Source organism: Agelaius tricolor, unplaced genomic scaffold (assembly GCF_023055355.1).
Source record: "Agelaius tricolor isolate 1412-34295 unplaced genomic scaffold, bAgeTri1.0.p SCAF_79, whole genome shotgun sequence".
Taxonomy (NCBI): Eukaryota; Metazoa; Chordata; class Aves; order Passeriformes; family Icteridae; genus Agelaius; species Agelaius tricolor.
In genome coordinates, this window is record NW_027269339.1 from 349,726 (window position 1) to 365,890 (window position 16,165).

The 16,165-nt window shown below is 40.1% G+C and overlaps 1 protein-coding gene across 8 annotated transcripts in view; it reads right to left on the bottom strand.

The window, feature by feature from the left end:
* Positions 1-239: 239 nt before the first annotated feature.
* Positions 240-16,165, bottom strand: part of JADE3 (jade family PHD finger 3) — a 64,792-nt gene continuing 48,866 nt past the window's right edge. For all 8 annotated transcript variants that reach the window (XM_071418229.1, XM_071418233.1, XM_071418230.1 and 5 more), the window contains 5 exons: positions 13,774-13,941; positions 7,880-7,996; positions 6,943-7,416; positions 5,210-5,327; positions 240-3,706 (listed from right to left, as the gene is read on the bottom strand). In XM_071418229.1, the coding sequence (XP_071274330.1) occupies positions 2,814-3,706; positions 5,210-5,327; positions 6,943-7,416; positions 7,880-7,996; positions 13,774-13,941 (1,770 nt within the window). In that variant the 3' untranslated portion in view covers positions 240-2,813. The remainder of the gene's footprint in view (positions 3,707-5,209; positions 5,328-6,942; positions 7,417-7,879; positions 7,997-13,773; positions 13,942-16,165) is intronic.

A 16,165-nucleotide genomic window follows, 5' to 3' on the forward strand; every position in this document is an offset into this window, starting at 1 on the left:
TTTGCTCAGCTAGGCAGAAACAAAAGCCAGGCTTGCACTATTTCCTATACACAGCAAATTAGTGCTCAGCGACTCTTTTTTGGGAGGCTGAAGGGGAAGGGTTTTCCTGGATACTTAACTTGTTAAAGTGTTGCCAAATAGGCAGAAATAATTTACTCCTGATGGACACAGAACTGATGAGTTCTACAACCTGCCAGACACAGAGGGTAAAGCCCTGAATAAATCACAACAAATGAAAATATTGTTAGCAGTTTCATAATTTAATGAAAAAGTACTTGTAAAAAGGGGACATCTGAAAAAGACCGAGTCCATCTTGGAAAATTGAATATATATATATTTATATATATAAAACAAAATGCAAAAACACAACAAAAAATTGACAAATAAGGTTAAGAGGTAATACTTCAAACAGTTAGCCACCGAACGCACAATAAAAACTAGCAAATGCACTTTGGGGACAATACTTGAGAACTACATCACCAAGGGCTCCTTCATATGTCTATTAAAATCATGTAAAAATTAGCAAAACCATTGCCCAGACTGGAAACAACTGAATTGATAACCCCAGAAGAGCAGAAACGCTGAGTTTTGCTGAAGCACCATTTTCCCTCTCTTCTGTCATATGCTTCCAGCCACAAAATAACATGAACACTTTGCTGACCTCCCAGATAAGTGTTCCCAATAAAAGCTTCATAAAATTTCATGGCCAGTGAGAGAGGATTACTAATAAATATTGAAGGAGAACTAAGAGAATCAGAACCAGAATACAAATGAACAGACATTTGTTTACTTATTCTGAATGACCCATGGCTTAGAACACAAAGCATTTCCCATAAAAATAAAATATATGGAAACCTAAATTGCTACTGCATATTTACACCAAAAGAAATAATTTTGAAGATACAGCTCCAGAAAGATCAATTACACAAATATACATAAAATCAAGAAGTAAAAAAAAAAAAAAAAATTAAAAAAAATTAAGATGCATGAAGCAAACAGAGCAGATTGGCCAAGTATACTTTTTTAAAAATGATTTCACTTCTGAAGAGTCCTCCAGCCCCTGACCTGCTAGTCCTATTGCAACTAGGGAGATTTCAAAGTTTAAAACAAATCTGAAAATGTCATTGCCATTTCCCAACCTAAAAGCAATAAATTAAAACTATGAAGCGAAACCGAGCTGCTGTTCAGATTCTGCATAGTCATCTTCACGCTGTGTGGGGGGGGAACATCTTTTTGTCTGTAGACAAAACTGAGCCCTCAACAGAGCTGTACAACGTGCCCTACACAACCTGTGGGTCGTTTCAGCCAGTGATGTGGGGACAGAGGATGTTGGAGTTTATGAAATGTACAGCATTTCAGACAAAAATAGTGCAGTAGCTTTGTTGATCAACACAACACCATCTGTAAAACAAGTTAGTTTGTATTCAAACAGAAATCCCCTGTCTTTGAAACAAACAGAAAGGGATTCATTCCCTTCCCTTCTCAACTTCTCAGTCAGTACTGGCTGAAATGTAATCACTATTTAACAACTGCTGATTTTAAAGGACATACAAAAAATGTGTTAGACTGGGAAACAGCAACTGATCCAGAGGTTGAAAAGCAGCGTAATAAAATAGTAGATTTTCAGGAATTAAAATAAACCATCTTTAATTAAACCATCATACTCTAAATGATGACTGGCTAAAATTTTACAGACCTAGATGCCAGAAGACTCCTATGCCTGTGTTCAGGCAACTAGGGTTGAAAATCTGCACCTGAAAAAAAAAATTCAGCTAAAATTATTCCTAATTCAGCTGATTTTAAAAATACCAGGTAAAAACACCTCTGGATATGAAATTTCAATTTCAAGAGGAACCTGGCATCACCGGTGATTGCCTAAATGTAAGTGTCAAATAGCATTTTTCTTTGAAGTAGTACATCTACTTTTGTAAACACTATCCACAAAATTAGCCATCTGTACTTGTTAGCTGGGTAAAATATTTACAAGTGCATCCCACAACAAGCATCTATGTACAGAGATTAAAAAAACTGAAGTACTAGAAGTTGTATATTTACAAAATAAGCGAATTATTGTGAAGAGAAACACAACCTTCAGCAAAAGCAGGGAATGGGGGGCATGTCTAGAGGTCAGCGAGTTTGGCAGCGCCAGCGACGCCTGCTTCCGCCCTCTGCAGGGAGCCTGCAAACGGCACTGCAGTTCAAAGCCTCCTGCAGAAGGGGATCAGCACTTAGTAGTCACTTTGGGCCTGATCCAGCAGAGCACAGCGGCATGTGCTCGGATAGCTGAGCACAAACGTTCGCGGGGGGGAAACCAGCAGGACTTTCCATGTGCTTAACTTCCTAACACATCCGCAAGCGCATTGCTGGATCAAAGCCACACTGCAGGTGCCATAACAACACAGTTTCAGTGTCTCCGTTTGCAGTCTCTTGCAACACCTTAGAGCAATGCAAGGACTTCTTCTAAACCTGTCCACCACCACTTCCACATGAACACGGTGCCTCGCACTTAAGCTGGCAAGGGGGAAGCAGTTTCCTGAATTTTTGCACAATTAACTGCTTTGTGCTCTCCCAGATGTTACCCTCTGACAAAACACACAATTTCCACAACTTTGTGGATAACTGAGCTAACCCTGCAAAGACTGCAAACCAATTCACAGTTGAACAAAACTACTCTGATTTCTCTCCCTCCCCCATCCCCTACTGCAGCTCTTCCTAAATAGGTCCTAGACTATTTTCTGGAACCTTCTGATGCTGAGCTTTGCACTGGTACACCGGAATACATAAAGGCAGAATTACCCCGTGGGGGCTTCTAATCACCTTTGTACCGAACTGTGAGATATAATATTCTTTTTGTTTCTATTGTGACAGTCTCTTCCAAAGTCCTTACTTGGGCTTTCTCTCTCTGAGCTACTTCGTCTTAACCTCACTTGTTCTTTGTTTTCATCACTTTCTGCTTCAGAGTCACTCAGCTCTAAGTCAGGACAGTACCCATCGTTGTCCTGGTATGGAGCACCTTCAAGTGCCTGCTTGCTCCACAAGCGATCTTTAGTTGCAAGTCTTCTCGTTGGCTTTTCACAGCACCGGAGATCTTCCGTGGTCCTCACCAGACTGTTGGTAGCCTCTTTAAAGGACCGGCTGAAATGTTCTATGGTGGATTTGCGGAATCCACTCTGGCTGGCCAAGTGAGCCGTGAGCACGGACTCTTGTTCGTAGGACGTCTGGCTGGAGCTGTCTCTCTGGCTCACATCTCCAGCCCTGCCCATCAGACCATTGGATTTGGACACCAGCCTTGAGTTCTCCTGCTGCAGCCGCCCGTTCCCGATGGAAGACTGTCCATGCAGAGCAGCCTGGAGTGCTAAAGGCTTCCCGGAAGGCTGGCCCCGGTGAAACTCCATCAGCTGCGTGGGGCCAGAATCCTTTGCCTCGCCCCGAGGCTTGCCGATCCCTGCCAGCAGCCCATTACTTCTGCTGTCGTGCTGATACCTGGCATAAGATTTTGCTTTAATTTCAAATGATTCCTTTGACATTGGTACACTCCGTTTGCTGTAAACAGTGCTGTTGTTGTCAGGAGAAAGCGGTCTGTTGCCAGGCTTCAGCGAGTTATTTCTGCAGTCTCCCAATGCTGATTTGGGCATTTTCAACTTCAGGGTGATCCTGGGAGGTGGGTAGAACAGTGTGTTCTCTAGTGCACTTGTCAGGGTATGGCCTACAGAAGAGAAAGAGGTGAGGAAGCAGAAGAAAAAGAAAAAAGGCTTTTTAAAAAAGTGTAACCTCTTTTGCCATCTGTAACAAGTTTTATAGTCCATTATACGGTCATGCAACAGTAAGAAGCATTTGCAAATAATTAGTGTGAAATTATTTTAGGACACTAAGGAGAAGTTGGGATAACCAAACTGTTCCAAATTATCCACCGCTTTGGAATTTAGGTAAGCATTTAAATATTTCCATTAAAAACAACAATATGCCCTTTTTACAGAGCTCTAAGCCAGTGAATTGAACCAGTTTTGAGATATGACTGAAGTTGTTCCAACAAAGCTGTAAAAAAGGTTCATATTCAGTTTTGGATGAAGAAAAAACAATGCTTCAAACTGAGTTTCAATTTGGACTTAGTTCAACTCTCTGCTTCGTATTATAAAATTCTCTAAGCTCTAAAAGTCTTTTTACCTCAACATACGAGTTGTTTGTGGTAATACATGCATACCGCACCCACTGCAAGTATCAAGCTATTATAATAAGTATTTAAAAACCACTTGTATTTGTAAAGATATTAAATAAACTTAGTAGACATTTTTAATAAAATGCATTTACACAAAAGCAAGGAGCTTCTGAGTGCCACTGCTTCCATGAAGTACTAGTCTGATCTAAAACAGTTAAAAAAAACCCCCTTATCAGTACTAATGAAACCTATCCATGTTTCAGGGGCAGAGAAAAAAGCAGGAAAATTTCACCCTAAACTGGTGAAGTATGTATCTTGAAAGACCAAAGAGATCTTAATTTCACACAAAAAATTAGCTGCCTTTCCTATTAAAAAAAACCCAGTAACTACACTGGTATGCATATGCTCTTCCTCTTTCCAAATGCTGTGTTCCTTATTTTAAAAACTTGCTGTAAATGCTAAGGGCAGAGTGGGGTTTGGCACCTCAGCATTCCCGAAGAGTTACCAGTCCCTATTAATACCCAGAGTACTTAAACTCTTTTGGGAGGAAGGAGAACAAATGCAGATGGCAAGCTAAGAAATCTGCACTGCTCATGACGTGCACAAGGCACATGAGAACAGCAGCAATTCCCATCAGTCACTCTTTCTCTTGCCTGAAGGAACCAACTGGTGACAGCCAGCAAAAAAGCCTTCTCAGCTGGGTGAACCAACCAGCAGGGTGGAGCTTGCTGTGGAGAACCAGTGCCACACACCAGCAGCCCTACAGTGCAAAAACCTAGAGATCACCAGCAGCTCATTTCTGCTATCTGAATGCCACAGTGGTAAGCAATAGGCATATACCAGAAACAGCTATAAAATAAAGAAATATTCAAGTAAATATTTTAAGTGATTATAGAGTTCTCTGTGTTGCTACTTTGATTGACTATGTACTTGAAGAAAATTCTTAAAGGCATTTTTACATGTTGAAAGCACTAACCAGGAACATAAAGAGAACACACTGCTTTAGTTTAAATACAGGCAGGATTTATAAATATTCTACATTTATATGATTACCTGCAGCAATTTCCTGATTAATGAGTTGGACTTGCAAGTTGAAGACCTGTTCATGTACTTTACTGTGGGACAACTTCAGTTTCTCTCTCCTGCTTACCATGTAGCAGAGATTTCTTACCTATGGAGGAATAACAGGAGACTTAAAAGGCAATAAGAAAATAAATTCAGACATAGTGTACAAATTGTATCAACAACGTTACTTGCAAAATCCCTTGGTAAAGTTCTTGTGAATTATTGTGAATATTACTGAATGTACCTAACTATTAAAAAAATGTTCAGCCTGGAAAAGAGAAGGCTCTGGAGAGACCTCACTGCAGTTTTTCCTTATATGAAAAGGGATTGTAAGAAAGAGAGACCAGAGCCTCTAGAGACAGAAAAAGAGGTAATGTTTTTGAACTGAAGGAGGGTAAGTTTACACTGGGTGTAAGGAAGACATTGTTTACAGTGAGACACTGCAACAGGTTGCCCAGAGAAGTTGTGGAGGCCCCATCCCTGATGTGTGGATGGGGCTTTTAGTAACATGGTCTCATGAAAGGTGTCCCTGTCCATGGCAGGAGTGTTGGAACTAGAGGGTCTTAAGGTCCCTTCCAACCCAAACCATTCTGATTCAGTTCCACATAATTCTATTTGTTTGAGTTAATAGCAACATTTCCACCTAAGGCGAAAGAGTAAGAAGAGACACTGGAAGTTCTTGATAAACACCTAAAAGTGCAAAACACAGAAACAGCATAGGGGCTGGTTGAAAGGTATCTGCCAAATAAATTTTCCCTAGCACTCAGTTCCATCAGTTCAGAACTGGAATCTCTTTACCTAGAAACCAAATTCCAAGATTGCCAAATTTATATATATCCCCAGATACAATAGAATAGAAAATCTTGTGGCACAAGAAGTTCAGAAACTTGGAAACAGGCATTTCAAATTATGAATTCCCTCCACTCAGAATAAGTACATAAATTTCAACAATATTTGGTGCAAACCAAACATTTATCAAACAAAAAGCTTGACACGGTCTCTTGAAAAATAAAAAAACCACCCCCAAATACCAACCCGCCATCTGAGGCATGTTATGGGTTTTATATTTTTTCTTAAAGTATGCTTCTATATCTAAAGCAGTCCTGGAAAAGATCTGAGATTGATTATGATAGATTAAAGACAACAGTTACAATGATAAGTACAAATCTTCGCTCCAACAATCTTCCTGTATCTTCATGTTGTTCTCTCCCCAGTATTGTTTCCCCTTTTATACAACACTAACAGGCAGCCTCCAAGTGGTAACAAGCCTTACTCTTATTTTTTGTTTAATAAAAGTAACATTTTTTCTCATTTCATCTGTATCACTAAATACTACTACAGAGGGTCAAATAAATTTCTTCATTTTTTTAAACATTTACTCAGCTGAAGCTGAAATCACAGAATCAATTACCAAATATGTCCATTGTGCATAGAAATATGCATCCTAAAACACATACAGGAATAACCTTTAAGCAAGTCAGGAAGCCTTGCTTTCACCTTGGATCTTTCACTGGACTGAGAGAGGCAGCTCCTGAAAGTCTCTACAGCAGGCAGTGCAGCATATCAAAAGATTAGAGTTCAAGGCCTTACTTTTATTATTTTTTTAAATTATCATTTTCAAAATCATCTCACTTTGCATTCCCCATTCTCACTTTCATCCACAAAGAAAGACCTTTCTCACCTGCAAATAGTTTTTCAAAACTTTACAAGTTAATTCTTACCCTCTCTAGGTCCTGCCTTAAGTGCATGAACATCCTCATGCGAGTATGAATGCTATCTTCTTTTGGCTGCACCAAGCCATTTTCTTCATCCTCCTTGGGAGGAAACAATGGTTTGTTAAAGTTACTTTTTCGCTTTAATTTCCAGTAATTGTAGATAAAGTCTACAGCAAATTTAGGAAGGCCCAGCTCTGCTGCAACATCCTCCACTTTTACTAGTGAGTAAAACTCTTCTTCCAGCTCTCGGAGTTTTTGGGCTCGCAGGCTCGTTTTCTCACTCTCTGTTTGCTTCTGCTCTAGCACACTCTTGGGGTGCTCCTCAACATCAGGCAGCGAATTCTGTTTGTTCTTGCTGTGCTTTAGACAGTACGACTTGAACTTGACTTCATCCCCATCATCCAGGATAGTCTTCATCTCTAAGCTATGCTCAAAGGCACAGGTGACATGAAAGGCAGTGATGCAGCTTTTCACAGAGCACTGCAGACAAAATCAAACAAAAAGCCTCAGTTACTAATTACTCAATTACTAACAGTAGCACCAAACTAGAAAAAAAGGACATAACTACCTTAACTACATGAAAAGCCATCCCTATCAAAACCAATTTCCTACACTTCCTTAAAAACAGTGATCCCTTTGAAACTGGTATTACCCAATATAGTATTTTCTTGTTTGCAGAGTGTTCAGTGGAAGTTTTCTGTTCACCTTTGATACACATAATAGTGGCTCTTAAACACCTCAGCCTTATTCAAAAGATGTCAACCCAGACTAATTCTTCTGTCTAATCAACTAATTTGATAACAAATGGCTATGAAGCGGACATCTATCCAACAGTCATCTCCCTTGTAAAGCATCTCTGAACACAGGAAGAAGAAAATGCAAAACCGAAATTGCCCTTCTGACAAACTCACCCCTGCAGAGTCACTATGGGACAAGGACATACCTGAATGCAAGCACCAGTTTTCAGTTTGCATAAACTACACACTAGAGCCCATCGACTTGGTGGAATGTGAGACACCTTTGTGATTGGCTCCATCCTCTCTGGGCAAGCAATACTAACCTGAAAAGAAAAAAAGCAGTGCAGAATACAGTTATCAAAGGGAAAAAAAAAACCCCAAGCTCTCCATTTATATCAGAAGAAGAAAGCCATCCATTCATTTCTCTTGCAGCAAGATCTCCATGTACTCATGCCTCTCAGAAATGGACCCCAAAAGATTCCACACGCAGACAATAGTGTGGAATACTATCAGTTTAACCTGACGACTCAAAGTTGCAATTATTCAAAACATTTGAGGCACCTACAGCACGCCCTTGTTATGAACCAACATCCTGATTTGAGCCAGGACAGGGTTAATTTTTGCAGTAGCCAAGAGGGAGCATGGCTAGGACCCAGAGGTTATTCTCACATCATTTTCTGAGAGTGGGGGGAAGGGCTCTCTTCTGGTCAGGTAAGTGTGGTGTGAAACCAGTGGTTGGGTAGCACTGGCTCTGTTACTGATATTGTAGCTCTTACAGTCCATTTTTCTTTGTTTTTTTTATTTCATTTGCTGCTTCCAGTAATTCTTCTTTTCTTGACCCATGATCCTTACCATTTGTGCCTCCAAATCCCCTCTCCAGCCTGGTGCAAGGAAGGGGGGAGTGGTGCATGGTTTAAGTGCTTCAGAGGGAACACTAAATTGGGGAATACCATTCTTAAACCACTAGCAGTTGAGAGACTGCTGCAAGTGTCACTCTAAGTTTATTTCCATTCCCTTGTGGTTTTGTTTTTGGGGGTTTTTTTCCCCTCTGTGTTGCTTTTACAGGTCTAACTTTAAAAAATGTCATAATACGAGCCCCTCAGAACAAAACAGGACCACTTTCCTGAGAAGTTCCTTCTGTAAAATCCCTAGATCTGCTACGGTATCTACTTCTGTCAACTCAATATTTGGGACAGAACTAGATCTATCAGTCAGCAGCCAGGAAAAGCCTTGCTTCCCAGCTCTGCCTCTCCACTGAGCACTCTCACCACAAGAGATAATCCTAACACACTTTCCTAACTATGAACTGTATCAAATATAATTTGAGAAAAAAAAAACCCAACAAACTTCTCTTATTACAAAGCAGGATATATTGTCTTGTGCTAGTTTTCACAGACTGAGTCTGGATGATCAATTTGTCTCTGGTAGACCAGATGATAGATATTACTAAAAGAAAATAAAAAAAACACCCATATATAGACAGAATAGTTTTTCCTATTCTTTGTTATATTAACTTCCACATATCCATTGTGATAGAAGTTTCTCAGTTGCCTGTTGTCTATACAGGGAAATGAAGACTTTCCTCTATGATCTGGAAACCAAAACAGATATATCTATATCTGTAGACATCCCTAAGCCACTCCTGACAGGATTTATCCAAGCACAGAAATAAAAACCTGGCCAGCTCTGAATGACTAACATGCAGAACTGGGCCAGTATGAGAATGGCACACGGCAGAATATTTCAGTGGGTAACTGTCCCAAAAACACCAGCCTCCAGAAGCTTGGATTTTGACACTTCTCCAACACTTTTTGAATTGAGCAGTTTTGTGCCTTGGAGGGCTACCTGGCTGAACCAAAACCACAATGCTGATACTGTGCTGATACACCACACTTTCATTCAAGCAATTCATCTGAATAGAGCAGACCTGTATTTCCTGTGGTGGGAGTATGGGCTTCTTCTCAAAGGGGTCAAGCCTAAGAATTCAAAGAAAGGAGGTTCCTAGGTCATGCTTTGTGGCAATGTGAGGTCAGAAGAAAGCTGATGGCTATAAAAAGCAGTTAAGGGTAAGATTTGAACAACAATTATTTTGTTTTTCTAGAAAATTACTACATTATAGTAATTTTCATAGATTAAATCTACAGTAAGAGACACCCAGGAAAATCTGGGTTGGATGAATTAGTTTAACATGTGATAATTAAACTGGCAACTTTACAAGAGCTGGTAGACAAAGCTGAATTTTTTAGCTTCCCTTTGGAGGTACATCATCAATCACTTGATGCACATATTCATTTTAAAACCTGTTTAATCCCTACGGATGAAAAGCTTTCCTTCAGCAGACCTCCTCAGTGAGGTAGACTTAGCCAAAGATAGCAGTGCTAAGTCACAGTTGCTATGCTCAAAATATTTTTGCTGCTCTCTCCTTATCATGCATTGCTTTAAGGATCATTTAACTAGGTGGAAAGAACAGCTTTGCAAGAGATTACTCAGTTCATCATTTCCACATTAGAAAAAAAAAAAAGATGACCAATAGTTCATGAATTAATGACATAAATGGACTCAAATAAGATAATGTTTGTTACAGTACTTCCCTCTCTGATCTGCCAAGTGCAAGCCCACGTCTTCTGGAATATACTGAGTGCATGGCATTTCCCAAAGTCTTCATTACGAAGACACTGAGATGCTTCAGAAGGTTCAGGTTTTAAAGAAGCTAAGTCAGGCAATACATGATGTACTCATGAGACAGACGTGGCTAACAATATAACCTCTTGTAGCCTTCCTATAAATTGGTGGAATAGTGACAAGACTGTCCCTGGAATGCCTGAGTAGCTCAACAAAATCATGGTCAGTGCTCTTCAGTATCATCAAATGTAGCTCTTTTGCTTCCAAAATGAAAGAAACTTTCAAGAAACTCTTTTGGAGTTGCTTGGAAGCAAAAGAAACTCTTTTGCTTCCAAAATGAAAGAACCTGACTTGACCATGCTCAGAACAAGTTGCATAGGTATTTCTGAAACAATATTGTACAAAGATTGATTGTTACCACTACACTGAGAGACAAGACTTCCCTTAAGAATCAAGGGATTTCATCAATGTGCCAGGTTGTCTATATTCTTTTCAAAAAGAAATCAGAATCTACAATGACTTTTTTTCTGGAGACTGAGTAATATCAGCTTTTCACTGGGCTTCCCAGCAGGAGCTGGGAATTGACACCAGCTTGAGACCTTTTCCCTGTCCCTTTCTGTCCCTTAAATATTCTCCCTGCTCCTTCCCCAGAGGAGACTCATAAGGTCAGGAAGCATTTATATTGGAAATACTGTTCATTCACCTTGTAATGCTGACTGTTGACATTACCCCACTTTGTAAAAGCACAAAGAGGCACTTACAGAGTCAGGTGCAATTTATTTACACTGGCCTTGTGCCACCTGCATGTTTCTGCAGAGCGAGTCAAGGCAAAGTCCGTTTGAACTTTGCTGCTCACAAGGGATCCAGAGAGCAGAAGCCAACCTTCTCATCCCCCAAGAACTCCCATTCCAAGGCAGAAATGATCCATCTGCCATAACATGTAGTCATTTTCTCCATTTCTTCACTTTGCATCAGGTTACATCTTGACTGCTATACTCTGAAGAAGTTCTAGGAGTGGGAGAGAGTGAAGACAGTGGGTTGTTGAAGCCTATTATCGTGTTATGCACATGATCAATCACCCTGCTGTCCTATTCTTCCCTGCTAACTGTGCCACCAGCAGCTGTACCAGTACACAAGGATCTGCATCAGTGCTCGGGAAGGGCAGCCCAGTGGCTTGAGCACAGCCACTCACAACAGCTGCTCAGGACAGTAAATTTTTATCTTTGCTCTACAGCCAGGGGAGTGTTATCACTTTCTGCTTCAGTTAACACCACATTGACTGGCAGAGAACATACCTATAATAGGTTATCTAAGGCAGAGAAACACCTTGACTTTCAAAACACTCAATACAGGTTTTCTGGTATCAATGTTTCCTTTTTTGATTTTTTTTTTTTTTTTCAATTTAGAAGAACACTTTTAAAAAAACATGAAATAGACCATGTATTTACACTAGAGCAAAGTAAAGGCAGAAGAAGAAGAGGATATAAACCAATGAGTACTCTTTGGAAAGTAAAAACCTTCAATCGTCCCAATCAGTCAAGGGAGCGAAAAGAAAGCCTTTAAACAGCATTAGCTCCCAAGGAAGGCAGGGAAGAAAAAAGATTTTAAGACAGTGCTGAATGAATTAATGCAGGAGAATACCTGGCACAATTGACTTCAACAATGCTAGACTACACTTGGTGACTCATGAAGCCTCTCTGAACCTCTTGCCACAAGACACAGATGTTTTATAGCCCCTTCCTCCCTGCTTTCTGCCTTGCTTCACTTCGTTAAGGCCTCAAGAGGAAATACCAGTGACTTTAATGTTTCTTTTAGGGAGTTCCAGCATGCTAGTACCTTGGGAGAAAAAAAAAATAGATACATGAGAATACACATTCTCCCCTAAAGCATCCATCCCTGGGTCTCCAAACTCTGTCTTTCTTGCCCCCTGCAGCACATAAGGCCACTCCAGACAGGAACTGACCTGCCATTTTAGTAGAGATTTACAAAGGGTTTTCCCAGCTTCTCTGGTAACTGAATTGTTTTACAAGTGACTACACACAAGCCCAAGAGAATGGATTCAAGAGGCATTTCCCATGCCTGCAGGCACATGCCACCTCTTCACTATGCCTGACACACTTGGCATTGGTGTGGAGAGGAGGTGTCCAAAACCCGGAATCACTGAATGGGCTGTGGAAACAGCTGGATTCAAGCTCTCCCACCCTGGGAGTAGCTTCTCTTCCTCAGCCAGAAGAGCAGAGCCTGGGCAGGCAAAAAGCCAGGGTGTGCTTCCTGCCCAGCCATCACCACCTTCCCAAACCTCACTGTTCCTTTTCTGCTGATAACAGCAAGGCAACCACATGCAGAATGGACCTCTTAGAAAAACCAGTCAGCTCAGAGGCAGGAAAGCTTCCAGGCAAGACACTTCATAAGCACAAGAGGAGAAGTAATTTTTTTTTAAAAATAAATATTCTTGGTTTTTTTCTCAACTCCTCTCTCCTTGAAGGTGAAAGTGATGACAGAAACTACAAGTAGGCCTGAAAGGAAAAGTGCAACTGCAAAGACAATCTCCTTAAGAAGCAGATATATGTGCCTGAGACAACTAAGAATTACACATTATATCCGGTTGCTAAGTCAAAATAAACCAAACCAAAATCTTAACATCTTCTTCAAAGTTGTGCACACATCAGACCTGTCTGCACTTGGGAGCAGAAAATTCAGAAAATACTGTATCCTTGATTTTATGGTGCTGACAGATCTGGCTACTGTCTCACATTAAACCACCCACCATAATGGAATTGTGAATCTTACCAGAAATAAAACAAAAATATCCCAAGCGCAAAATTAAACACAAAATCCATCTCTACCTAAGTGAACTTTCTGTTTTACAGAACTACACTGTGATGCTAAACTTGATTCAAAAGGGAGGAGGAAGTGTAAGACTTCATTATGAAACTCTCCATATATGTTATGCACAGATATATCAAAAAAACATTTACTTATAAAGTGTATATAACATGAAGATAAAAATTTTCATCTCCCCACCATTCAGAAAAATTCTAATTCAAAGAAACTTTAAGTACAGATTGCAGCATACATCCTATAGAAATAATGCAGTGCAGGCAACCTTTAAGCAAACAAACAAACATAACTCTGAAAAAAGTGGAGGTACTCATGCAAATTACACATGTATCCAAGCACACAGATTCATAAAAAATATGAGACAATGAAGCTGCAGTTGTAAGATACAGCTTATATCAATGGACCTTTCTAGCAGGGCACAGATACCATAATGACACCAAGAAGTGATTGCTGAGTAAATGGAGGTGACAAAGTGACTCATTAGTAGAACACAATCTGGACTCTCCCAGACTTCACAGACTGAGCAGCCCTATCAAAATAAAGCCCAGTATTATGTCAAAGACCTTAAATCATGAGAATGCAAGAAGGCAGAGGATGGAACAGGAAGAGGAAGACAGGAGAGAACTTAGGGTTTTACCTCTGGAATCCAAAGAGCACAGCTCACATGTGCCCACTTGGTCCCTGTCCTGGTAGCTTTCATGGCACCTCCTCTTTTAGGACAGAGGAGGCACTGAGGATGTATTCCCAGGACACAGGTACGACACAGCCAGCTCCCTTCAGGTACTTTTAAGATTCCATAGCAAGCCTTGGAGAAAAACAGATATTGGAATCATTGTGCTGACATTATTTCACACACAAGCATCCATATTCACAGAGAGCAAAGCTTTCAAAAAGTAAAGGCACTACCGGCCTTCACTTAATCTGTGATTTCTTTACCTTAAAATGAGTCAACTAATCCAAGAGAGAAACAGCCTCAAAAGCAAGTTTTTACATCTGTTTATAAAACATATCCACTGGGACTGCACAACAGCACTGGTGTTACAAACCTTTACCTTTGCCTTTAGTGACTTTTAAACACTTACTTACTTTTAAACACTTTACTTCTGAAGTAAACAACATGGATATTCCTTTAAATTAGCTTCTGTATCTAATACTTTCTAAAATCACCATTTCCTACTGCTAAAAATGTCATACTCTAACCCTAATTCTATTTAGGGATAGGGATATGAGCATTGCATTTCCTGCAATGTTTGTGGTTCTGTGAACTTTCTTTCTTTAAATATTTATATAATATTGTAACAAAAATTACAGCATACACTGGAAGTGTAAGATGCTGGCTTTTACACTTATTTCCCAAGTATTGCACTTAACCACATGGAAAATTAAAATTTTCTTAAGTTTTGCTAGGTTTGAGAATTAAAATAAAAAAGGAAAATAAATAGTTTAGTTTCCAATTCAAATTCCTCGTGGTTCTTAATAGAGCCAATGGCGGATCCTGATGTACATACACAACCTTCCTACCTCCATGAAGCTGAGCTATCTGAAATCACTGGCTGCCACCAAGGTCTAATTTCACTCAACCACTCCAAATAAAAGTTTTATCAAAAGGGTGGATATCACAGGAAATCTCACAATTTCTAACACTATCTCTAGTAATGATAACATTAAAAGACTCAAAAGAACAGGATCAGTAGTTGTAACCATTCTTTCAGACTAAATCTAGTATAAAATTCCCATACCTGCCTTCCCAGACTTTTGCTTGTATTTCCGTATTTAATATTAAACAATATCATAAAACACTGCACATTTATGTCAAGCTTGTAGGGAGGGGGACTTCCTTGAATTAAATACAGCAAGACTGACTAACCTAAATGTTTTTTTTTGATGTTACAACTCCTGTAAAAGCCCAACAGGGGGAGCTGCAATCCAAATTTTACAAGTGTTCTTCTCCTCCTCTGTGGCATATTCCCACCTGAATTCTTTCTGTTACTAGAGCAGAAGTGGCATTAAATCTAAGATCATATCTAGGGTGTTGGAAATGGACTGAAACTATTTTCTAATTTTAACTGATCAGCAAAGGATGCCTAGACTACTAAAACAGTAATTTCACAACATGTTTGAGCCAGCACAACGGGGTACCACGAAGGAAGAATTTTCTCACACTCCTCCTCCCCTCCACCTCCAAACTTGTGACGACAAACAGACCTGAGTCTACTTGTTGAACCAAAGCTGATCCAGATTAAAAATGAAACAAGTTGTTGCTATAGTTAGGATTTGCTCTAGCCCTGTTATAGTTAGGATTCACTCTAGCCCAGACACACTCTCCAGTTTGTTTCAGGCAGATCCAGCACAGGGAAGAGTGAGGGGCAAGAAGGCAGCAGACCATCAACTCAAGCTCAGCTGTCAGGAGACAACCATGAACCCTTGACTGCAAATCCATCATTACTCCTTAACAGGCACAAGCAAGGACTGAACAGGCAGCCCCCAGCTGCCAGCCATATTCCTGTCACTGCCACCTTACTGCCAAGCTCAGGCTCACAGGCTGCTTCACACGGGGACTCAGGTCAGGAAAGCAGCCAGGCTGGAAGCCAGCCCACTGTGAGCAGGTGACAGGTCTTTTTTCAGACAGATACATTTTCCAAATATTACTTGCAGTCAGTACAAAAATGCATTAAAAAGAAAAAAAGAACTTTCTTGGTCTCTTTTCAATTTGTAGCAAAACTCCCTTCCAGAACAGGATGCACAGAACCACAGGATTCATACCCCTTTTCTGAATACCTTTACCTGACTATGCTGTGCTCAGGCAGTATAAAGTCTTGACTACATCTGAACCACTATAAACATGAGCACCATTCAGACTGAGACCATGGTTTTTGCAGGTGATGGCTGCTGAAAAAGATCACTCTATTAAGTACCTACATATGGTTCCAGATGGCTAAATTTGGACAGTCTATGTCTGACTACATAAGTAGTCAGTAAAAGAAAAAAAAAAGCTCTGAAACAAATGATCTTTAGATTTCTCACAAATA